This window comes from Anopheles stephensi, chromosome 3 (assembly GCF_013141755.1).
Source record: "Anopheles stephensi strain Indian chromosome 3, UCI_ANSTEP_V1.0, whole genome shotgun sequence".
Lineage (NCBI taxonomy): Eukaryota > Metazoa > Arthropoda > Insecta > Diptera > Culicidae > Anopheles > Anopheles stephensi.
In genome coordinates, this window is record NC_050203.1 from 17,308,945 (window position 1) to 17,333,689 (window position 24,745).

The 24,745-nt window shown below is 43.8% G+C and overlaps 1 protein-coding gene across 1 annotated transcript in view; it reads right to left on the bottom strand.

The window, feature by feature from the left end:
- The window catches only part of LOC118509919, a 63,407-nt gene that overhangs the window by 25,566 nt on the left and 13,096 nt on the right, over window positions 1-24,745 (bottom strand). Inside the window, exon 3 of the mRNA XM_036051229.1 lies at window positions 13,443-15,633. Coding sequence (XP_035907122.1) covers window positions 13,443-15,633 — 2,191 coding nt within the window. The remainder of the gene's footprint in view (window positions 1-13,442; window positions 15,634-24,745) is intronic.

Below are 24,745 nucleotides of genomic sequence, written 5' to 3' on the forward strand. Positions count from 1 at the left end.
TACCAGATAATTAAACGAAGATTTAGCCAATAAGGCACCATTATTGACCCACCATAACGAGCATGCACGTCAGGGGGGAAACTTTCAAAACACCAGCTGGCGACCAAGCTTTTAATGTTTTCATGTCTCACTGGAGATAATTTATTCTGCGTTTTTGTGTGCACCCTTGGAAAATATTTCAAACTTTACCGGTTGCAACTTAACATGCAACTATGCATGTGTGTGTCATTTCTTTCATTTCGCCCAAGGAAAACAGCCCCATTGGCAAAAACACGCGCATCCACACGGCTGCACGCATACTTTATTCAAACTTCATCATCAGGCTACCCGTAAGGCACATTTCAATTCTTCCCTTCAAGCTCCCTCCTTTTCTAACCCCCAATCCTCAACCACAGCAACGGGTGGAAAAACTTTCCGAAAAATTTTCACCCCGGCTGAGAGAAGAAAAAAAACCCAGCAGAATGGAGGTTACCTGGCATTTCGTTGCGCTCTGAAAATTTTGCGTGATGCCACCCTTTTTTCATCTACCCGTCTTAAAGTTTGGGGTTTTGTTGTTGTCTACCGGGTTTTTTTTTTTTGGCATGGCTGAAAAACACAGTACTTATCTTTAGGTCGCACACAAACAGTCGTCTCGCGTTTTTGGGGACAAAATTATTCATCTACCCGGGAGTAAAACGGGTAAGCTTTGTTACAGGGCCAGCGCTAGTAAAGGGATGAACATGAACAGTCCATTTCGGGGAGGGCTCGACTTTTTATTTCGTAAGTAAAGGGAGCAAACCTTACGTAAGCGATATTGCAGGCGTGATGAATGCATGCCTTTATTGTCCCCCCGGTATCGTCCCCGGCGTCAACAGGTCTTGCGATCTTCCCAATCGACAGCATATACAGTGATATAACGTAAAATATTCATGCGAGCGGGATGGATCGCTCGGGGACCTGTTTTTTCCCACTACACGGTGCCAAAGGAAACTCTAATGTTATTCTGGCAGTATAAATTAATCCAATCACAATTAGTCCTACCATCGACAGGTTCTACAGCAACTTTGTATTTCGTGAGAGCCACAATATCGCACCACCTCTTTGGAGAAGCTTCAGGAATTGCCGATCAAACGTTTGACACATTGATGAAGTTCCACACGTTCCATTGCCGGGCCGGATCACAATCGGTGCGGTTTGCCTTAACCTTGCCATGATCGCGATCGTAAATTTTGGACCCGATGGTCGCGCACGTCGCAGATGATCGACCGGTTGCATAACTCGCAACCCGTTCGGTATTCGAATGCAGCAGCAGCAGCAGCCGAAGCACAATGCAGCACCGACGCGAATGGGCTGAAGGTAACCGACCCCGTGCCCCGAGTCGGATGGCGACAAGCCAAACCGAGACTTGGTACATTTTACACGCGAAGCCATCCCCGATTTTTGCCGATCGGATACGAATGCACCTTGCTTTGTCTGTGGTCAGAGAAACTAACTGGTGGCCAAGACGGATGTGCCACACAAAACGGATGATATATGAAACCTATCTCCAGAAGCTTGGAAATTGTAGGCCTTAGGTATTATAGTCAACGACCGGGGTGGTTGGTACCAACAAAAAACTTCTTGGTGAATGTCTCATTTAGGTTTTCGTTAGGCAGTAAAGGTCCAATTCTGGAGGACATGAGAATGAATGGAATTTTCGGTTCGAAATTCCAATGGAAACCATTGATCAAAGCGCAGCAAAGCAATTTGTAGCATTGTGTTCGTTTTAGGGTGTTTTTCAAGTTATTTGAGCAGGTAAGACTTTTTCGTCTGAATGACAAAAAAAATCTGTAATGATGGTAAACATCTTTAAAGGTACGTTGGATATTTCTAAACTCCCAGATACTTCCTCTCTCTCTCTCTCCTTGTTTTAGATTCGACTCCAGGGATCCAGAGTTAACTGCTCCAATCCACATACGCCTCTAAGACTTAAACTTTTATAGAATCTGACAAATTTCTCTTAGCTGCGTTCGTGAAGAAAATACTCAGAAAAAAATGTTGGCTATCGTATGCGTGGAAGGACATTGAAGAACCCCTCTCTGGAACCCTCTTTATTGACCCTGTATGCGTGGAAGGACGAGAGGAAAATGCTCAGAACGATTTTTGGTCAACGTATGTCGAACGCAATGAGCTATCATCTCTGGTTATACCATGAGGATGGTACGGGACGATCCAGTCTTTAAAATCTTTCCAATGTTGAAGTCGATACTTCCGTCAAAAAGACCTAGATTTTGGATAGCCATATGATGTATGATTGGATAGCCTGCAGTCAGATTAAGAGTTTAGAGTCCAGCTCCACGCAAAAGAGTTAACAAACACATCATAATAACTTACCGTATTTCAGCATAATTATCATTTGTAAACATCACACACGCAACATACGCAACGATTGCGATAACAACGTTGTCTCAGAAGACCTTACACACTCAGTCGCGAAGCAAAAGGCCCAACTTACCAACCGACAACATCAAACAAACAATCTTGAAACAATAACAACGCGCCACCCCAAACAACCCACCAACAATTAAAATGCATCAACAAACGAGTCTTGACGAAGACAAAAGATCGGTGCACCACCAGTTTGCCTCAGCAGCCCTAGTTCCATCCGGCCACCAAAGTCAGCCACCCAGGCTAATCTCTAATTAAATTTCACGCTACCGTTAAACAGCTGACCGTGAGGCGAAAACATCGGTCGGTCGGTCGTCGTGAGGCAGCCGGGGTTAGGCAGTGCACGTTTATTATTAGGCTCGCCTCCACACCAAATGCCGGAGTTCGGACTTCGGGTTGACCTCCAAAAAGTGTCCGAAAAAAAAAGCGAAACAATATTAAACCAACCAGCCACCAGCATTCGCCCCCAGTCTGACTGACATTGTGTGGCCACGAAAGAAATGGTCACAGACGGAGGACCCGGCGCCGGTAGACGGTGGACCGAAAATTTGAATGACCGGTTACGCCATTTCACTGCATGTCGCGTGTGGCTCGTGGGTCGGTTCCCCTCCACTCGCCGGTACCGACCAGGTTGACCTTTCGTTTGGGAATCCGAACTATGAGTTTTGGGAGGCTTTTCCCAGCGTCTGCGTTTAGCTGGTTTGCGGTGGCCACTCGTGAATTGATCGTAACAACCCTAACCTTTCGCACTCCGTCGCACTCGATCAAGCGAAGAAGGGTTTCAATTGGAATTTTATTTGTTTAACGTTTTCATCATCTGTTGGACGATGGCTGGCTTTTTTTCACTCTGTTGCATGAGCTTTGAAGTTTCCCGGAGGGAATTTATCGTCAAATTGAGGAAAAATATAGAGATTCGTGGTCGGTTCGTTTGTACCAAAAATTAAGAACAGCTTGATATAAGACTGATAATCTATTAAAATAAATTTGAAATATAAAAGATTTTACATAAAGTATAATTTAAATACGAATACCAAATTTCATAATTAATAAAGAAATTACACTTTGATAAAAAAAAACTTTACAAAACCTAAAAATCGATAAAATTCTTCTTCAACTTTGTTTTAGCAACGATAAGGAACTCTGCTTTAAATCAATAAAAAATCCAAACACAATAAAACAATCAAAAACACCTTCGATCTGCACCGTCACATCGTGAACGTGCGACCTACCTCAACGTAACTCGACCGTCGAGACCAAACCGTTTTCATTCAATGCACACACACAAAGACACTTGGAATCCACCACTGTTCCGATCCGATGACAAATCGACCGAAGTTGTGTGCCCATTTTCCGCACATGCAATTTCCCTCCCCTTTGGCACCCCATGCAACACACCGATAAACGAGATGGCCACCACGACCGTCCGACCACTTAAACAACGCGGCGCCAAACTGTCATCGTGGTGAGCCAAGGAACAACAGCACGCCTGAACCTCCGGCCACGAGACCTCGTACGTGTGTTTATTTGACTTTGACCGAATTAATAAAACATCATCAGCATCGTCATCGTTTATTATTACTGATGATGATGTGCATCTTTTCTTTGCCGGCCTTCTCCTCCACCCTCCTGAGCACGTGGTGAGCACCACCTGTTTTCTTGGTCATTTTCTCGCACTTACCCGTACGTTGAATGATTCGCACGCGCACAGGTATTTTGCGCTGCGTTTGATCGTATGCATGGCCGACGAGGAAGAGAGTCGGCATTTTTTGCTTCTATTTATTGTATTTCTTCATCTTCTCTTTCTCTCCCTCTCTTTTTTTCTCCCGACCGTGGACGGTGGGGAGATTTTAGGGCACGCTTGGGCACCTTTCTTTAAAGTTGCTGCTTGTAATGGGCGGCGTGACGGTATGGCGGCGTGACGGCGATTCTTCTTCCAACTCCAATCACCCGAAGTACGAAGCGTAAAGATGACCATGGCGTTTGATCATCTCATTTGATTCCCAATGAGGTGAATGGTTATTGGTGAGGCGACCCAATCATACGGTAAACGGCGTAAATCGAACCCAAATTGTACGGGCATCGCTTGCGTGTACACGAAAACGGAGAGGGGGGGAACCGTTTCGTGTCGAATGATCTTCCGATTATGTCATAACAATAATTTTGAGTAAATTTGTTATTCACATTAACATAAATGACTATATCAAAACAATCAAGATATATACTTTTTTGAAATCATTAATTAAAGTTTAAGCAACAATGTACAACGTAAATTCAAATAAGAAAAATAAGATTTTTTTATTTAAAGTGGCAGAAGTGAGGAGTGTAAGATAGAAACATTAAAATACCAAAAAACGTTGAAAAGGGTATTAAAAACAAAAATATATAGAAACCCTAAAAACAAAATAAAGAAAACAAAAAGGACACTAAAAAAGAAAGCTAATCTACTAGCAAACTGAAACAAAGAATTAGAGAAAAAACAACACTGATTACCACGAAACAGATAAAACTAATGCTGAAAAATACTACAAATAAAATAGTCAAATAAAATTTGAAGACAGATCTAATTCATTAACAAAACAAAATATTAGCAAAACAAATAAATTCTATAAAACTAGTTACAGGTACATAAATAAAAAAATAATAATAAATTATATATAAAACTTTATAACTATCCAAGTAATGCAAAAAAATATGAGAAAACTGACAAAAACTAAATAGAAACAAACCAATAAAACTAATCTTCGCTTGATTTCTAAGTTATCATAAACATTGCTGAGCAAAACGTTAATTCAAGAGCAAAAAAGAAACTCTGCAAACGGAAGCAAAATATAACTCTGAATAAAAAAAATAAAAAATTAATAAATAAAACAATAACATGAAAATAAAATAAAAATGGAGTACTTTCGTTATTTCTATAGTAATGTACTAAGGTTACTCTAACTCATCATGAAGTAGCTAAGTAAGCAATAGTGATCAATCAGCTGTGCCACTAAAAGCGAGAACAGTTTCAGAAAAGCTCTAAAACATAATATAAAAGGAGGAAAACATGAAACGAAGCATATTTATTGAAACACGAGGAAACTGTAAACATAACGTATCATAACAATACCAAACACGATAGTGAAAATAGACAAGCTAATAGAATAAAAGCATAATGAAATTGAGGTGTTTATCGTTCCTGTCTAATCGCCAGCAATCAAATAACCCCCAACGTATGATAACGTCAAATCAAAACCATAACAAAAGGGTGGCCGGCCCGGTATACGTACCGTACCTTGCCCTGGAAGGTCATCAACGAGATTGCCACCACGTTACCACAGGATGCCAGCAGCCACTCGAATGGAAGTGGAAAGCCCAAAACCAGCCGATGTACTCACCGATGCATGACCACGTGTGAACTAGCCTGTGTGTTTGTGTGGACAGTGGTGGCGGTACCGTGATGTAAGGGTTTATGGGTTGAAGTTCAATTTCGTGGTGTACCGCACCGGTATCCGCTAATTGGTAGCACCGTTCGGTAACGCCATGTCGAGCCGATTTTCAAAACAGCATGTAACGCTTACCAACTTTTGTACATCTCTGTACCATGCATACACGGCGCTGGTATGCAGTTGAGCATCTTCTTTTGCAGCAACAGCTCGTGTGTTAAATATTTAAACATCAATAGTGCAATATGTTGTTCAACGGAAAGCGTTCTCTAAATATTATTACAACGAACAACGAAAGCTACAAATCTGCCTCAATTACATCGACAACATTGCCGCAAAGCGTTGTAATTTCCTGAAGATTTGTATAGACACGGTTTCAAGCAATGATTAGACCTACTTAAGGTAGGTGGAAAAGAACCAACCACTGCACAACAAGGTTCAATTATTTTCCTCTTCGCAAATCAATAGAGCTCTTTGCACAATTGATTGCCGTAAAGCGCTTTAACGAACGCTTCTCGGAAGAGTCATAAACGCGTCTTAAGCCTGCTTACAGGAGCCCACAACAGCGTCCATCGCCATAAGCCGGCTGGAAAGATTCGTTTTATGCGAAGAAAATGTCTCTTAATCTATTTCTTTCGCTTAGGCTTAGACGCTAGCAAAAAGGCGAGCTGCCACGCTGGCCAAACAGGTGATTTAAAGGCCTCTTATTCATTCAACATTTACCCATCCATCATCGACGCTTTTCGGGGTGGGGGACCTGGCTGAAGAAGCGCCAACATAATTATGCTTCAGGTTGTAGGGAGGCCGACGTCGGTGAAGATACCAAGAAGAGATCTGAATGAAGCACCACCGTTGGACCTACTTTTTGTTCAGCTCTCTAACCCAGCTTCACACCGGAGCTTTTTATTGCCCCCCAACAAGTCTCTCCCCTCCGTACCGATTGGACGCACCATTCATCGAACCCACCCCAAAAAGGACGCTATAAATCGTTAAGCACTTGGAACGTTAACCAACAGCTTCTCTCTCTCTCTCTCTCTTGAGTATCCCCGGTTGGTTCCCATGTTTCGGCTCGTTCAGCTGCATTCCGCAAGTGTTTTGGGACGAACAGCTCGTTACAAGCACACACACACGGTTTTTACATACGCTCCGTGAGTGATGCATTCCCACCCGTTATGGCACGACTAAATTCGGAATGTTTCAAACGTATGGCCCGACGGCCCGAAGGTGAGTAATGATAATTTGACAAGGTTTTGGCGAACATTAAACCGCACAACAACCGTGCCGTGATTGCCCGTACAGGTTTGTGCCCATGGTTTCGTCAAACGCGTGTGCGTGTGACATTCGCGGTGAATGAACACCAAGTGTCACGTATAATATTTGCGTGTTGGTTTAACTTCTTTTGGATTTTTTTTAATGTACAGAACAATACTTATTTTTAAATTAAAATATTCCTCTGCAATTATTATCGCAAGGTTAATATTTAAGAGTTTAAACAAACTCTTAAATATTATTAGCTAGTAGTTATTTTAGCAAAAATATTTTTATTAAATGTCATTTTTTTAAATTAAGTTAATTAAGATTTTAAATGTAAGTTTATAAAAACATCCATGCGCTGTAGGTAAACATGCGTCAAATTATGAAGCCATCTCAAGATAGATAACAAAATGAGATTAGTAATCAAATTCCAAATCCAAATATTTTCGAAATAATTTAGGCATCTTTGGCTCTTTGCACATTTTTTATTCTTAGGCAATGCTTCAGCAATTACTGAACTGAATCAATAAAAAAACCAAATAATCTAATCCGACTAATTTTGAACTCAACAATAGTCTTGATGTTATGTCTATGTACTTATGTACTATGTTTGTACTGTAGTTTTCAACAAAAAGCATTAAATAACGTTAAAGTCAAGCATTAAAAACATTAATTAAACATTTCATGGTTCAAAACAAGAAAACTTGAAGCATTGCAGCATCAAGAATGAAATATAAGCATCAAATGTTAAAAAAAAAATATTTAATTTAAATAAAATTTGCGAAACTCAATGAAGAGAAATTTTATTTTCAATCAAAAATAAATTAAAATTTCAAAAACATGTCTAAAATCACAAAACAAACAAACAAACACATTTACAACAAATAAACAAGTAAATGCTACTGTCAAAAAAGACTAAAATGGGCAATAAAGTAATGGAAAAAAGTGGATACATGCATGAATTTGGTTCTAAAATTATAAAAACCATAGAGCTAATCGCAGTAAAAAAACACAACAAATAACCGCTAAAATCACTGTATTTTTTGTAAAGCACTTATCGTCTTCTTACGAAGCTAAGTTGCTTAATGAAGTTGTTAGGAATGGCAATAACAATCAACTAACGCATCGACAAACAACACTTTCCATTAGTTAAAATACTATTCGAACATCTTTTTATGCTATATTTATACTCTCCCCTCACTCCCACTCTATCTCTCTTTCTCTCTCTCTCTCTCTCCCTCTCCCTCTCCTTCCCACTCCTGGTGCGGCTTTTCACCAATAGGTCATAATTGCGGGTTCATCGCATAACTGCTACGCACCGAGCGGCACATACAAATTGTACCGATGCATTATTTACACATTTCACTGCCGCACACAAGCATAAGGACGACGGCACACACGGTACGTGATCGTTCGCATACCGGCTGCTTTAATGTTCGGTTTTTTTTACTATTTTTTTTGCCAATCAAAAACAACAAACGCCCAAAACATCATGTGCTGCCGAAAATTACTCCCCAACGCACCCCGCTACAAAAGAGAAACGGCCGGAGCAAGTGGGGTGGTGGGTTCGATGGGTGGTTGGATTGAAAATATTTCACCCAACACCGACCTCGCGGCATTACGCACGGCACGGACCTTGGAAATGAGTTTTTTGGCACAGGTCAATCGTTCACCGAAATTGTGGCGGACGGCCAACGGCTCGATCACGATCCAGCACCAGCAGCAGCAGCAGCTGGGCTGGACTGGGTCATCGTATGCACGCCTTTCCTTATGCCGGTTTCGTTCGCACCGACCAGGCGAGCGTCTGTTGCAATTAAAATAGCACTTGTTGTTTCACTGTGCGGGTTAATCAGCTTAATGGAGCTAGGCGAGCTAGGCTGCCCGAAGATGGTGCAGATGATGCTGCCTCGGGTAGTGGCCACCCTGGCAAGGATTATAGCGAGAGTTATGGCGAACGAAGCGACCGATGAACTTGGAGAAATGCCCCGACTCCAACAACTGGATTGACTTCATTGCCTGCGCCAATGATAACAATAATACTTGAATTCTAAGCAATCTGATCTATTTACAGAGCACTCGCCAAATGGAATTATTAAGTTGCCATTAGCGAGTGGCATACGGAAAACCTTGATGCCGCATTGAAATAGTCTGGAGTGGAAGTTGCTTTCTAGGATACCACTGATAGCAGCTCTAAAAATTTATCGGTTTTTTTTATGTTTAAAGGAGCAATTCATTATTGAATGATCGGAATTTATAATAAATTTATTAATTGCAACAACATTCCAATAAAAGTGCATCAATTCAAACAATTTGTTCGAGGAAATAAAAACAATCCCGAGCATAAAATGTAACTGCTGCATACCTCTTTGAACTCCACAGGAAGATATCGTTTTCTGATTGAAGTTAAGGTCCAAACATTGATTGGATTAATAAATGAATGACAATAATAATAAATTAACTATAAGCAAAATTCCAGGCTAAAGCCGATTTGTTTAATTCACTCGCCGTTAAATAGGTTTAAAAACAAGGATATAATATTTTATGCTCTCATTAATAATTATACCTCATTTGCTGATGATTATTTATCTTACCTCTAAAGTGCAAAAAGCATATCTTATACATGAACAAGGGAGCATAATTTTTGCACATAACAATTCACCTCCCGAAACGGCTCAATCGACTCAGCACGCCGGATGACATTTAGAAGGAAGACTCTAAAGACCAGCACCACCGAAAGGTATCCCAAACCGACACATAAAATCGAGAACAAATTGGCATTTCAGTTCAGCGAGTAGTGCTCATAATAATAATCCCCAACCGACACCGTAACCCTAATTGATTATGACCTTAGCGGACGTTAAAGTGCTTCCCTTTTGGCCGGTTTTGTTTTAAACGACTTCACACGGCCCATGGGAATGTGTGACTCATTTTAATAATTCGCTTGTCACATTCCGCAATCTTATTGTGGCTGTAATGAATGAAATCACTTCAGTACAAAACTGATACAATCCTTTAAAGTGAATGATTATGGTGAACTAGGTCTCGTTTGTTGAACGATAAATAACCGGATCGGGGAACTGTCTTGAACAAATCTTTCGCAAACGAAACCCTTGCAGCCCTATCTCGTAACATCACCATACAAAACCACACAGCAAGGCACACTCTCCAACAAACTCATCTCCAGGGCGATTAATCGGTCATGGCGTGGCAGGTAAATCCTGATTACTTTTGCACCGAGAGTAGAGTTTTGTACACGATCGCTCATTTAGTTACGCGTGCGAAATTCCACCGGCGAAAATTCTATCACCCAGGCACGCGGGTGTATCGATTTTATCTAATCATCTTGAAACGCGTGTGCACCCTCAGGTGGTATTCGGAACTTCCGACATGGCTTCCCGTACAGCCTCGAACCACTAATCTCTTCCGAAGCTCATTATGACACCGAAACGAGAAGGTTTTTCGGTGGAAACCGCTCGCTGCTGCTCCACCCGGTTTTGCTCCACTGAGCTGACCCCACAGAAGAAACCATCATCTTCCGATAAATCCATCATCAGCAACTAAAACCGACAGCCGTGGTTAGGATCCCATCCTCCAACTAGTGAAGAAATTTGAATGTTCCAAATTTAACCACTCGCAAGCTCGGTCGTGCTGTGCCGGGAGAAGACTTACCGGGCCATCTATCGACTATGCCTCAAGATCAATCAAAGAGAAAAGCGAAGGACAGCGGGAGAGAGGAAGAGTTCCATTATCTTCCACTCGGAAAAACGGAAAATTGTCGGAGACTCTGTTCTGTAGGCTACACCGATAGTAGAAGGCCTTGGGTTATTAAGCGGAAGGAACTATACTTCCGGAAACCGGGAAGCAACTTGACTGCAGCAAAGCCGGTGGTCATAAATTTTGAAAATTGAACCTTCAGCCAGCGTGGGAGATCCCACTTTCCAAGATGGTCGGACAGTCGGATGGCTGATGTCAGCATTCTCCGCTCCAAACAGCCACTCCATTTGTGCACAGGTGTGGACAGTTTCTTTTTGCAAATGAGTGATGAAAACCTTGCCGGGTCATGCGTTGGAATCCATTTGAAGGTTGATCCAGCTAGGCAGAGCTGTCTGCCGATTATTGCGAGAATCGAGCCAATCGATGCTCCTAAATCAGAGTATTACCCTGCCAAGGTTTCCCGGACGCTGAGCCGTTCCGCGAAATGGAGTGGCACCCAAGTTAACCAATCACCAACGGGTCGTCAACGGTGGGAGGAAAGTATTTGGATTGTGCTTCTGCAGAGAGGATATCAATCGGAGGGTTTTGTGTTGAAGATTGGCGATGAGGCAGAGCTTTAACTTTACAGATTTTGTATGTTGGATGGGAGTTTGGCAGGTGGTGGCCATTGTTTGGTCTGTTATTCCATGGCTTCATTTTACCATTTTACCCGAAGCTGAATAGTCAGTCCTCTGAATGGGATTTGATCCCCGGACCTGTCGTGCGAGGACCGGTGTCGCTATCGCCTCCGCCACCTGATCGCCAAACCTGCTACGCCAACTATTAATAAACAACTTCAATCGTATCGAAATGTCAAACTCAGGATAAACACATCCAATTACACATTGCACATCACTACCCGTTTCTCATCACAAAAAAGGCCCCAATGTGCGGTCATGATAGATATGACAAGCATCGGGTATTTACATTCCATTCGTTCGTGCCATTGTCCCGGCGTGCGTGGACACCGTTATCGTTTGCTTGGGACAGAAACAAACAAACAAACAAACAAGCGAACCACCGTGGCAGGCCGAATGTTGTCTCCGCTAAACCCAATCCACCCGCAAAATTAGCCATTTTTCCATTACGCACAGTGTACGATGATGATGTTATGGAAACCAACTGCCAAATCAAATTCCTTTGCCAAACAGCCACCTCAGCCTTTGTTGACATGGAAGTAACGCACGGACGGAATCGCCATTTGGCGATGGCGCGATGTTTAGCGAACGAATTCGAGGCAAAAATGTCGCATGAACAAATTTCTCAAGCGTTCTACAAACACACCGCCACCGCCGGTGGAATGTAATTTGCAATCAGCAGAGAAGCGTTACACCGTGTGCACGTTTCGATGTGGATGCTGTGGAAGCCACCGCTCCGAAATCGATTTCGCTTCGATTTTAGAAGACTTCCTTGAATATTAAACATTGCAATTGTATTGTCAGAAGTCTCTTTGCTTATTTACTTACGCACCAGCCATTGTGGCGTATTTAACGCTTCCACAGTGTGGCGATCAGGTTGCGCTAGAATGTGAAATTGCTGCTTTGATTTCCATCTTATCGCCCTCATCAAATTATCTGATTGATTGATATGCAAATGTTTTGTTATAAGCAGCTGCTCGATAGCAAGTCTTCACCATCGCTAATTTCCATTACAAAACAGTGTCAAAAAATTCACTATCAGCGCCATGACATTGAGGCATTTTAAACTGAGATTGGAAAATATGAAAACAAACTCAAAGAAAGCAATCGCGCCTGTGTGTGTGTGACACCCAACAAACATCCTTGAGCTCAGGACGCCCAAAAAAGTGGTGTCCTTCAGATTCTTCAAAAATGCTACTCCAATATATTTGTCACATTCGAGCCGGGCGATCCTCACGAGGTGGAAGGGGCCGCTTTACGACACGCTTACTGTGTGAAATATGTGTCTTTCAAATCACCCGGCACACAAGCCATTTGAGGGGGTGGGGGGGTGGGGGTGCGCGGAATGATACACAATCAAAATTTGCCAGCGCCACCGGGACCGGACTTTGGCAATGAACTTGGCTGATGGCCGGGCGATGGGTGGATTTAAATTTCATCGGATCGTTTTACGATCACATCGATCTTCCGAGGGTCAAATCGATTTTGTTGCCATAAGGCTGATGGTGGTGAGCAACGGTCCGACAGACATGTGGATGAATAATGTTTTGCTTTTACGAATTTCATCACATGAGCGAATGTCGTTAGAATTTCGATCCGTTAGTTATGGCTGGGAATCTCCGGACTTCCAGTCCAAGGAAACTATCTAGTGGTTCAAACTAAACGATGCTCGATTGGTCCCACCGAATCACTTCTCTGGAGATCAGATTCTTCTTACTGGATTTGTAAAAGTATCTTAAACCTCTACAACAACTTTAAAGTCTGTCCCCAATTTTGGGATCCAATCATTGACATGTTATGGAAAATGCAACTCCAATTCTTAGGTGAAAAAACTCTTAAGGATAGCCTAGCCAAATCCCTTTGCCTACTACGTTTGGTGGGACCTACGGCGCATGATGTATTATGAGCCACCGAAGCCAATTTACAACTGATCGATAGCAAAGATTAAAAAAATCACACTACTCACGTAAGAAATGCACACCGTGCTTTTGCGGCCGAGCTTCATCTTCCGGATCAGCGTCTGATGGGGCGGATGCTCCTCTCGATTGGCACCGTAGTACAGCTCCCAGCAGCTCGGCTTGTTCTGGTGCCACTCGAGCAGCATCTTCTCCTTATCACCGAACTGGCCGTTGCGCGACTTGCCGAGGCTCTCCATCAGGATGATGCGCTCGAGCGTGATGTTGCGCTGCAGCTGGTTAAAATCACAGTGCGCCATATGTGGCTGCCCCCCACTCCCACTATCACTGACACATTCACCCTTCGACTGGCACCCATCCGGTGGGTCGGTTTTCAGCTTCACACGTGACCCACGCCTACCCACCCTATCACCATCCGCCGGTTCATCCTCCGGCATTCCAATACTGACACTTCGACAATCGCCACTACGAGCACCACCACCACCACGACCGCCAGTCCCCGTCACGAACGTCTTCCCAACCTCACCGTCATCACTGTCAGGCATATCGATGGCCACATTCGGATCCGTACGCTCGCACCCACCATACCGATTGCAGACCCGAATTTCATCACTGTTCAGGTAACGCTGCTGGCAGCAAAGTGAATGCAGCCCACCAACGGACCCCGTTGCACCGCCGTGCTGACGTACTTCTTGAGCGAATGGATTCGGTGGGGAGCGTCGGTTAAGCACCAACGCTGCGGCTGGTAAGGCTGCCGGTGGACGTCCCTCACATATGTCCGGTGGTAGTACTTGATAGTACGGTAACACTGATTCCGACCCGCAAGACGTCGGGTACGGGACGGCACCCGTCCGCTCCAGCAGCTCGTAGTCATGCTCTAGGCTTAGAATTGATCCGGACCGGGAACGATTTCGCTGCTCAACCGCGTTCTGGACGGCCACCACTTTCGGCTCCCGACTCATGCCCTTGCAGAAGCGGCGGATTTCGTTCTCGTTCTTCTGGTTCATGGTGCGCAAGTACCCGTCCAGGTCCGCCTTCAAGATGGCAATGTTCTTTTCCAGCTCCGTTTCACTCGGCCCCGGTTCCTTTACGAACGGATTGCCCGGATTGCTCGGTATCCGTTGGGAGGCTTGCTCTTGCTGCTCCGTTCGCTGTTCCAGCAGCGTGTTTAGCTTTCCCCGGATCTGCTCCAGTATGTTGCGCGTGTTATGGAACTCGAGATATTCCTCGTACTGGGACTTCTTGCGACTAGTGCCCTCCGCTGCGCCATCCAATACCTGATCGCGCATCGCGTACATCTCACTCTCGGAGATCGAGGACAGCGTTGGACTTTCGAACCCAATCAAATTCTGACTGCTGTGGTTTGCCATACGGAACGACTCCAGATTAATATCCATCAACGAATCGTCCGTATCCAGTGGCCAAATAGGCCTAGGGATCTGTCCATCATTGCCCTCCATTATGACAGACAGCTGCTGCTGTTCCTGCTGCTCCTGAGACCGCTCCTGAACCTCACAACCTTCGGTACGATCTACTCCACCAGCTCCACCCGCTTCGGCCCCAATGTTGGAAGCTGCATGCAGAGGCTGCTGTACGACTGATGCCCGCATCACACTTATCTGCACCGGGACCGTTGGAGATGACAGCGAGGCCGGATAGTAGTACTGCTCCAGCCCCCGGATATTGCGCTGCAGTTCCGAAAGTTCCTGATCATTCCCGCCCCGCTTCCTATCACAGCTGGCACTAGTCTTCACTGGCTCACTCGTCGCCTGGCTTGCGGACTTTACCGTGCTCGTCCGCTTGACGCTCGCTGCGTCTTCGAGCCGCTGGGTGCGTGGGCACCGGTCGATCGGTTCGCAGTAGATGTGCTCGTCCACCGAGGACCCACCGGTCGAGTAGAGGTTGGTGCTGTAGTAGCCCGACGAGCCACTCTTCTCGGTCGAGTAGTGTGAGGTAGAGTTTACGCGTTCACGGTTCGGTGGCTTCCCAACGACGACCTCGTCCATCGGTTCGCGGTGCACGATGCTGGTGCGCGGATGCGTTGCCAACCGTTGGGCCCGCTCACCATCCGGGGGCCCTTTGTTGCCATGAAAATCGGTCGTCCGTGGTGTGCCCACCGTGGCCGCATCGTCCGGTTTGGTCTTTTTGTCCTCTTTGCGCGTATGCCGCGGGTGTCCACCTTTGCCCGTAGGTTCGCACTTCTCAATCACCTCGTCCTCAGCGAATGATTTTGCGTTTGCACTGTGGAAAAATGGAGAACGATTGTAATGCAATAAAATTTTTGATAAGTGTTTAAATATGCATTAAACAAGATCTTTAAATGATGTTTAAAAATAACAATTATCAACACAAAAGACTGGAAATGTCTAGCGCGTAATTTACTGTTCAACTTGTGGTGGGACCTGATTTGCATTGTTTATTATGAGCTACTGAGCTCAAGCGCAACATGGCGCTATTTCAAAGGCATTAAAATTATCCAACATCAAACAACAGTAACATTGGCTCTTAAGAAATAAATTTACTAATTCCATATCAAGGCAAAATTGAACCCAGGTCTCACGATCGCGACTTCCGACTGTCATAAATTAAGGATTACGATGTCCACATCAACAGCCAACAAAAGTGAACAGGACAAAACACATAAAACCCACTCAATATCATTGTTATATGTTGCGAAAAAAGCGATCTGATCCGATGATCTGCATCTAACTCGTTAACTAACTAATGAGTCAGCAAGTTCATCAACCACGCTCCTAGGTGGTGTAAAACTAGTTGCCGCCGCTAACAAACTAGGCACCGGTTTGGCCACTGCGATTTCCCTTTCCTCGGATCGTAATACCATCATCCGCTGCAGTTGACACCATTTCGTACCGGTCGTCCTGGAGAAGCCTACCCCCGCGGGGACCAGTCAATGAACCTTTTGCGCCGCCTCATAGCAATTCAGATTAGCCTGCTCGCTACCATGCCAAAGTCTCAAACGAGCCGAATGCAGTACAGGGCAGGGTGAATGAGCTGCTGCATTTGCCCATTTGCGCGAGTACGTTCGCTGTCAATCGCTAAATGTAAGTAGTTGGCAAAAACATATTCCTCGCAAAAAAAACAGTCTTGCAACGAGAAGGTGAAAGCCATCGCGGTCGAACGGTTTGGGCAGAAATAGATCGGTCCAGTTGACCCCGCGGTTCGGGGCACCCTACAAATCAAAGCTGCTAGCTGCAAGAAACAGTGTTGCTAAATTTGCATATTTTAGACACTATCTCTTAACGCCCCAAACCAGTGCAGGAGAGCCTTGCGCAACCCGACTACCTGGCTGTTCGTGGTTGGATGGTGAAGAAAGCAGCGTGCAGGATATCTCGAGCACGAAGAGGTGTACTGCAAGGCCAATAAACATAACTACCCTCGAATGTCATTGCCTCCGTTTGACAGTTGCAGTGCTGGGAGAATGTCGTCATGAGGCATGTTCCTAAGCGTGTACCGTTTGGAATATTGCAGAGGAAACATAAAAATAAAACTTGTTCTATTATTTTTATTACAGTTACGGGTGCAATGGAAAAGAGAGCGGACTGAATGGTTGCGTAAACTTAGTTGTAAATGAATTGGTAGGCCTCATCAACATATGACTGCTGAATTCAGTACTGAATGTTGGAAGAGTTAATCCATTTGAATGATCTTCAGATTTAGCTACGTACATAAGCTTCAATAAGTTCGTCTTGAATGGTATTGGCATGCCTCAACGCTGCTAATCTTCATAATTTCTGTTATCAAAACATTGCAAACAAATAAACAGCTTTTGCATGCTCAATTACTCGAATGCTACTCAGTTTGTGTGCTTTTGTAGGTCAAGTACAAAACTACCCAAATGAGCTAGCTATCTCACCCCTTTATTCAATCCCTCCTTTTCAAACACCTAGGCAAACACTGTGAACCGAGAAAGCAAACCATCCATGCCTGATGCCCGGCGAAAGCTTCCGGTTTGACCTTTCACACCTATCTTAACGTCATTTAGGTACATTGTTTACCATTATCGAAACGACACAACAGCACTTGTGATGCTACTCTCATCGTACATTCACAACATCATCTGCATAAAGCACACATTCGCCTCGTGTGGGCTCCTGCTCCAAATGCAATAGGATTACAAATGGATGCTCACAATGCCTGAACGTATCACATTCACCTTACGCTTCTTGCTCAAAACCTTCCGCATGATGAATACTTCGGAAAACTGTTACACCAAAGACACTAAAGAGCACCTTTTGGGCCTCGACGGTTAGCACACATCCATTCGATTGACCCAAGTATCAAAGACCAATAAGCTACCACCTTGTTTGAACTTACCACCAGTATTCCTGCCCCACGTTCAACGCTATCGGCACATGTAAAGGAAGACAAACTACACAACAATCTCAAACCGTACACGAGCAAACCGGAACAAATTCCGAGAAACGTCCAGATGATACCACCGATCCGGTTTTTGATGTGTTCTGCTCTTTTGAACACGCACGCACTCCAGAACTTCGAATGTTCAATATCTTGCTAGACCTACAGCTCACCCACACAGCTCTCCTCCCCCCCTCCTCCGCAAAAGCACAAATCACTGTGATGATGATCTAGTTTCACTGTTTCCTTCCAGCAATAGCATCACGAAACGGAACCGACACAACAGTGACTACATTCAGCTTCTGACACTGAGTACTGACTTGACCACGTACGAAACCAAGCCACCGGTTGGGTGGAAATGGGGGGAAAACGGCCCACCGGGGAAGGTAACAACACACGGCCGATATCAAATGTAAAGAAGAAAGTGAGAATGTGAGGTTGCCTCAGGGGTTTGGGTTCCCGTTAGAAGCGAGCTTTTCACTCTCACTACTGCATCTGTGCCGCGTACGGAACCGGTCTTGCACGTTGCACCGATGCAATTCGAGAGGACTGTTGCCATGCTCAGCAAGAAAATGTGGACATGTGCAAGAATTTGTCCTTTTTTTGAGAAGACTTAAGCTTTCTACACAGATAATATCATCCATCCAGCTCTTAGGTGTTGGGCTATTAAATTCCAAGTCTAACATCCACCCTTTATGTCCCTTGCTCTACTTTAACTACCAGTTTTCTTTGAAGACTTAAATACTTAACCCACACGACCAAAATGTCAACATCAGCGGACTGAAACCTCCGCTTTACACCGACCACCAATTCATTCTTTCACTCGATTGAACTTTTGACTGAACTTTTTTTTGCTCCTGTCTGATCTGTTCGCTCCTGCCCATCGAATTTTTCCGAATTCTCCAACCCATTCAATTCAAACACACCAACTCTAGAACAAGTTGCACGAGGAAAAGCGCAATCGCTGGAACGACCGCACGACGGGCAAAAAGGGCGTCCCAACCGGTTCAACTCAAACACCGCAAATCCGGTGATGATCACCACCCAGCCCGTCACGCCACGCCGCGACTAGTTTTCCAGCTGCGGGAGGAAATGGTGCTCTCACACACACATACACTTGCCAGTACCCGGACAGACGAAAATGGAAAGTAAACCTGGAAAGTAAAACTGGATTGTGGGCTCATGCAGTAGCCAGCCGTAGAACGCAAACAAAAAACGGTGAAAGACAGGAAGACAAGGGCATGGTACGAGTGTAAGTACAGAGGGAAAACTTAGGTAAACTGTTTGACCTTAGCGAACGATGGTAGAAAAAGTGTGGGGTTTAAAATAAATGGAAGTGTGTGGTTTTTGGTAAGTTTTACTCGTTTCTTTTTTGATAATGGTTTCCCTAGCATTTTCCAGGAAAGACGCCTTTACCTTTCTTCTCTTTTTGTTTTCTATTTATGGTTTAAGGATCGTTTTTTATTTGTTTTATGTTCTGCTTTTTGTGTTTTTACTGTTTTACTTTTGTTTCGCAAAATTTACAACTTCAGTTTTCATTCTAAACTATTTTTTTTTTATTTTTGTTTTTTTCTTCACTATTTTTTGTTATGTTAGTTCTTTCTTTAGTTCAATTTATAATCAACTTTTTGTCTTTGTTTGGTGTTTTTGGCTTTTCTTTTAATCAATGTATTTTATTATTTAAGTTTTATATTTTTCAACTCTATTTCCTTGTAATGTTTTTTTTTTCTTTCTTTCCATGTTTAGTTATTTTTACTTGTATAGCTTTTCTGCTATTTTTCATGCTTATTTTACTAATGTTTCTATTTCTTCTCTCTTATTTTTCTTTGCTGTAAAAACAGCTTAATACTTCGATTGTCAAACCCAATCCCTAATCAAGTGAAAGGTTTCACGGCCAACAATCAGTCACATCTTACATGAAACAAAACAAACCACATCCTCCGGATATTAAAGTACACTTTCACCCTTTTCAATTTCCCGCCCAGGAAAACAATTACAAAAAAAGGAAAAGCCAGCCATATCGCATCTTCTACCGGAAACCCAAAGACACAGAAACGATTTGCCAACACCCGGACACTTTGGGCACAGCATCCTGGAGCAAATAGTTTCTAGGTCGGGCCCTATAACAACAGCTGATCAGCTCCATCAGCAACCGCAAGGGAAGATCTGCAGTCCATCGAGTACGTCTGTACAGTCTGTGCAGCTAACGAGCATTCCGGTTATCTTCGTATTTCACTTTTTTTTTCTTGCTACAACCATTCCTCCGTACCAGCAACTCGGAGTAGGTCAGCCAGCCTCATACCATCTCGTTTGCCGGTGAGCAGGTGAGTCGAGTGAAAATATCATTAGACTCCAGCATTGCTCACATTACGATGCGATCTTGCAAGTGATCGATTGTGCTACATCTGATACGGGCATGGACTCGGCGCTTGGTTCTCCTCTGAATGAATTCAAAGCTTCTTTTACTTCTTTTACTTTTAAAACTTGAAGAAAGTGAAATCCGCTTCGTATGTTTATGCTCGAGACGCCGCTTGCGATCTTTATCGATCGAGCTCTGACGTTTCTATGATTGCTTACATATTGAAAAAAAAAACACGTCTACACTGGACCCATCACGCACCATCCTGGGTAACTGGGTTTTATTGCCACTCTTTCCCTCTGTAGTCGGTGGCAAAATTAGTGCACTGACACGCTTTGATTGGTGTATGCAGAAAGACGAAAATTATCTCTCATCAACGATTCGTTTGGGCGTTCGGACAAGCGAGAGGGCCTTCATTTTCCTTCAATAACCTTTACAATTGCCGAACAAATTTCCTCAAAGTACGTACAACAACATTAAAGAAAGTGAAACATTTTCTCCTACACAACCAAAAAAGGTACAACTTTTCATTGCATTACAAAATAAGGTACGGTACAGCTAATTTGCCACTCAATTTATTGCCAGACATCTCCAAAGCTCCCACATGAGCTGCCTCAGCATTCGTAGCCGCACGTCTCGGTTCGGGGTAGCTTCTTTCTAAAATTTACGGCCCCCCATCGCTCAACCAGCACAACACAATGAAGCAGCATTTTCCACCGAAATGCAACCCGGAACAGGAGGGTTGCTGCAAGATGCTGATAGTGTTTCCCCTGTTCGAGACGGGGGTTTTCCTTTAACGTGAACTTTACGGTTACAAGCGAAAAATGTAATTCACACCGGTACCGGAATGTGCTACCTTCGGTGCATCGCAATAAACCATTTAGAGATCTTAAAACTTCTGCCCTTCTGCCTGGTGAAGTACAGCCACACACACCGTGTGTCGATAGCGAAAATGGCACCTTCAAACGCCGAAGGTCACATCCGCTGCCTGGGAGAAGAAAAATTGCCTGTCACCGACACAAAGAAACCAATTTGGCTGCAACGGCAGCCGGAAATTCTTTGTCAAGGCAGCGAGGGAAAATAAAAGAAACTCTTGTGTTTTTTTTTTTGGTTTGGTGGGAAAAACTGATGCTTAAAGGTCCCTCCCGCTTCGATGGGGATGGTACGGAGGTTATCCCTGCTTTTTGCTACCGAGTGCATTGGAGTGCACTTGGGGAAAATGTAAAACATGGGCGCTTCAAACTTGGATGGGCGATGGTGGAAAGAATAAGCCGTACTTTCTGGTGATTTCGCTGTAAGTATGTTTTGAGTGTCCTCTTTAAAAGATCGTTACATTGCTTGATAATCCATGTGTAGATGTGTTATTAAATTATTTTTAAAAAAATCTTTAAAATGGTCTTAAAGAATTTTACAAGTTGAAAGGCTGGATATGGTCCATGCTATAGATTCTAGATAGTGCTTTGAGCGTGGAATGTGCTTCAGACTGTAGTATGGCCGGTTGGAAGCCAGAACTACATCTATGAAGTTATCGGCGCTTTTGGCCTCATTTATGTTAACCTTTGGAGGACTTCAAGAGGTCCATCTCCTATCTGGATGTTATCTGGTTCACCTACAACCTGAAGTTTGTAGCAACTTACAAGACCCTTTTTTAAGCTTCTGACACTTAGGAGAACCTCAAACCTTTATCCCAGAGACACCTCAAATATCTGTGAAATCCATCGACCAATCAGACTCCCTGTCTATGCCATCAGCAGTAGCAGAGTCTGAACTAACTTGCTTGAATATGGTTCTAGGATTTTCTTTCTTGAAGATCTCCGAGATCCAGCTCTCTATAACGCCATGTTAAAAAAGGGACAAACAAGCTCTTAGTGGAAACCACGAGCTCTTTTAGTTTAATCTTCCTTAATCACCTTCAATATGTGAAATTGGACATTTTGCTCGTCCATTTCCTTCAAGATTTAACACATGGTGAAGATCTCGGTCGGTGATAGCTCGCCAGAATCTTCTTTAATTGGTTTCAATTGTCTCTTCGACGAAGCGATATTCAACATCTTGATTGATCTTCACTACAAATATCAACAGCGAGGATCAGGGACAATATCTTGTAGGAAATATTCATAACCGAATAACCCTCTCAATAACTACGAGCATTGCATTGCGAGTTTTAGGTTATTCAGCTTATATTCCGTCGATACCAGGTTTACTCAATGCTAGCTAGCAGGTAGTCTAGCCTGTAGCTCAGTCGACTTGGTAAGACGATCTAACCAACTCTGAAGTCTTAAAAGCATTAAATGGCATTTTCCCTTGCAATTTAAACTCCCTTACAAAAGGCACACATCACCCTTCTGATGTACTCCATTTAAAGCCAGTAAACCATCGGTCTGCATAACCTTTTGCAATGGTTTAATGATAGAGAAATCCATACACGATACGGTTTCGCCGAAAATACCAAGGAAACCCATTGACCAATCCGACACCATCGGTCCGACGCCAGCTGGAACAAATTTCGGAGGCATCAATTAATGATATTTATAAGGAGCACCAGGAAGGCACCCATCGGATTGAACTTTGGTCGATCAAACGGGCAGTGTAGGAGTTTATGGATCACCTCGCAACGTATTAGACCGTTGGCCTTCCAATTTTTGCACCAATTCGCTACCCGAATCGGAGCTCAGCTCGTCTGCACGACACGTCACGGTGTTTATTTTCACGGACACACTGAAAATCCGATTCTCGGCTTGTACAATATACAGCCTTGGCTGGCTGGCTGGCCAGTTGGGAATGTCAGATCGAATCGTGAGTGCCCTATTTTGGGGGTTCAGCGATTCAGTGCTATTCGAACGAAAACATAACGCATGCACAAGAACCCTTCAGTTGCGTTCTTCTTCACACTCTCCACTCGCGCTCGCCGAAAGCATTCATTGCAAGAAGACGCGTGCCGGCTCATCATGCAAATCGAGGAGATCTCCCGCCATTTGATCCTCATTAAAACGGATGATATTGGACTAATTGGAAGCGCCCAAAATGCATCGAATCGTTTAGCTAAACGAGCTGATTGGGCCCGATTGCTACGCAGATCGGACCACCAATGCCACCAGCCAGATGAATATTTTACCCCGTTATGCATCGTTATGCTCAACCGCTCGAACAGAGCGACGAAGCGACACATATGGACACCTTTTTTTTGCTGCAGGTCTTTTCCTTCCTTCGAACGGAGTTTTCGGAGTCAAATGGGGAGGACCGTGTACAGTCCCCTCACAGAGACCTTCACGCGGTGTGTGCCTTTGATCCGATCTGATGGCGGGATCACCTCGTTGCCGATCTTCAATCATGATCTTCACGCTTTCGCGGGCTGCCGACGGTTGCTGGGTGAAGGTTGTTGCATCGGCGTGAGGGTGGAACAGCACAATTATAGTACAAGCGGATTTTCCGGCCTCGCAAGCTTTTGCACTGTTTGTATTAGCAGCATCATCATCACCTCATCAATATTATACACAGTTCTCGACGGCTCTCATGTGATTTCTCCTAGCGGTTAATGCTCTTCGGCAAACATTAATGCCCAAAAAGGAAAATTTGGGTTTTCCGTTTAGTTCAGTCACTCATGTAGCAATTTAAGCTCGCAAACGCTACGGAACAATCGCAACTCGTTAAATGCACGAAACTTACTCTCACTTGATTGTGTGACAGATGTAGATGGAGGTTTTTAATTTCAAATTAACGAGCTCATCTCGTTTAACGACTACACGCTGCTTGACCAGCAAGCGTCATCGTGCGACCGGCTTTACTTTCCATTGATAATCATTCGACTTTTTCGTTAAAGAAACGCAAACCTTAAGCGACAATTTTAAGCGTTTAAAACGATTTTTAATTAGGAGTAGTATGAATTTAAATAACAATTCACTAGATTAAAATTTAACACCATCATTACCATCAATGTCGATTCAAATGCAAGTATTAATGTCACTTTATTTATTTTATATGAAAATTGACAGATGAACTAATGATCTTTAAGGATTAACTCCAGGAGGGAGTAAGATGTTTGGAGTTCCACCTTGCCCTACTGCAGACACGAGGACTGTCTGACAGTGACGATCTTCTGACGTAAAGGTCACGTTTGCGATTAACTGGCGATGATTCTTGGACAACGATTCCGCTGGTCCAACACAGGGCAGCTTAATCGCTTGTCTCTTGCTTCGGTCAAGGAATGCTTTTTCCCTTGAATGTGAATCAATTAGTCCGAAGAATTGCCTAACCATCTTTGCTCCAAGCAAAGATAAGTACAAACATTAATTAAACATTCTCAAAATCGTAAATACTTCATTCAACCCAAATAAATCAATCCAAATGATGTCCACCGGATTCGTTCGGTTTGCCGACACGCTTCACTCTGACCATCACCTCCAGTAATCAACCTTTCCCTTTTCAAACTCGCGCGAGTCTTTCCACGAATGGACAAAAATTCTCGTACCGTGGAATTTCACACCTATTATAGTCATCCCGTAGCCTCATCGGATCAGCTGAGAAAAATTAGCATAGCCAAACGGTTCGTTGCTGCAGACCCCAGACAGTCTCAGCAGCAACCTCCCCCGGCATGTCACGATTTTATTCAATTAATGG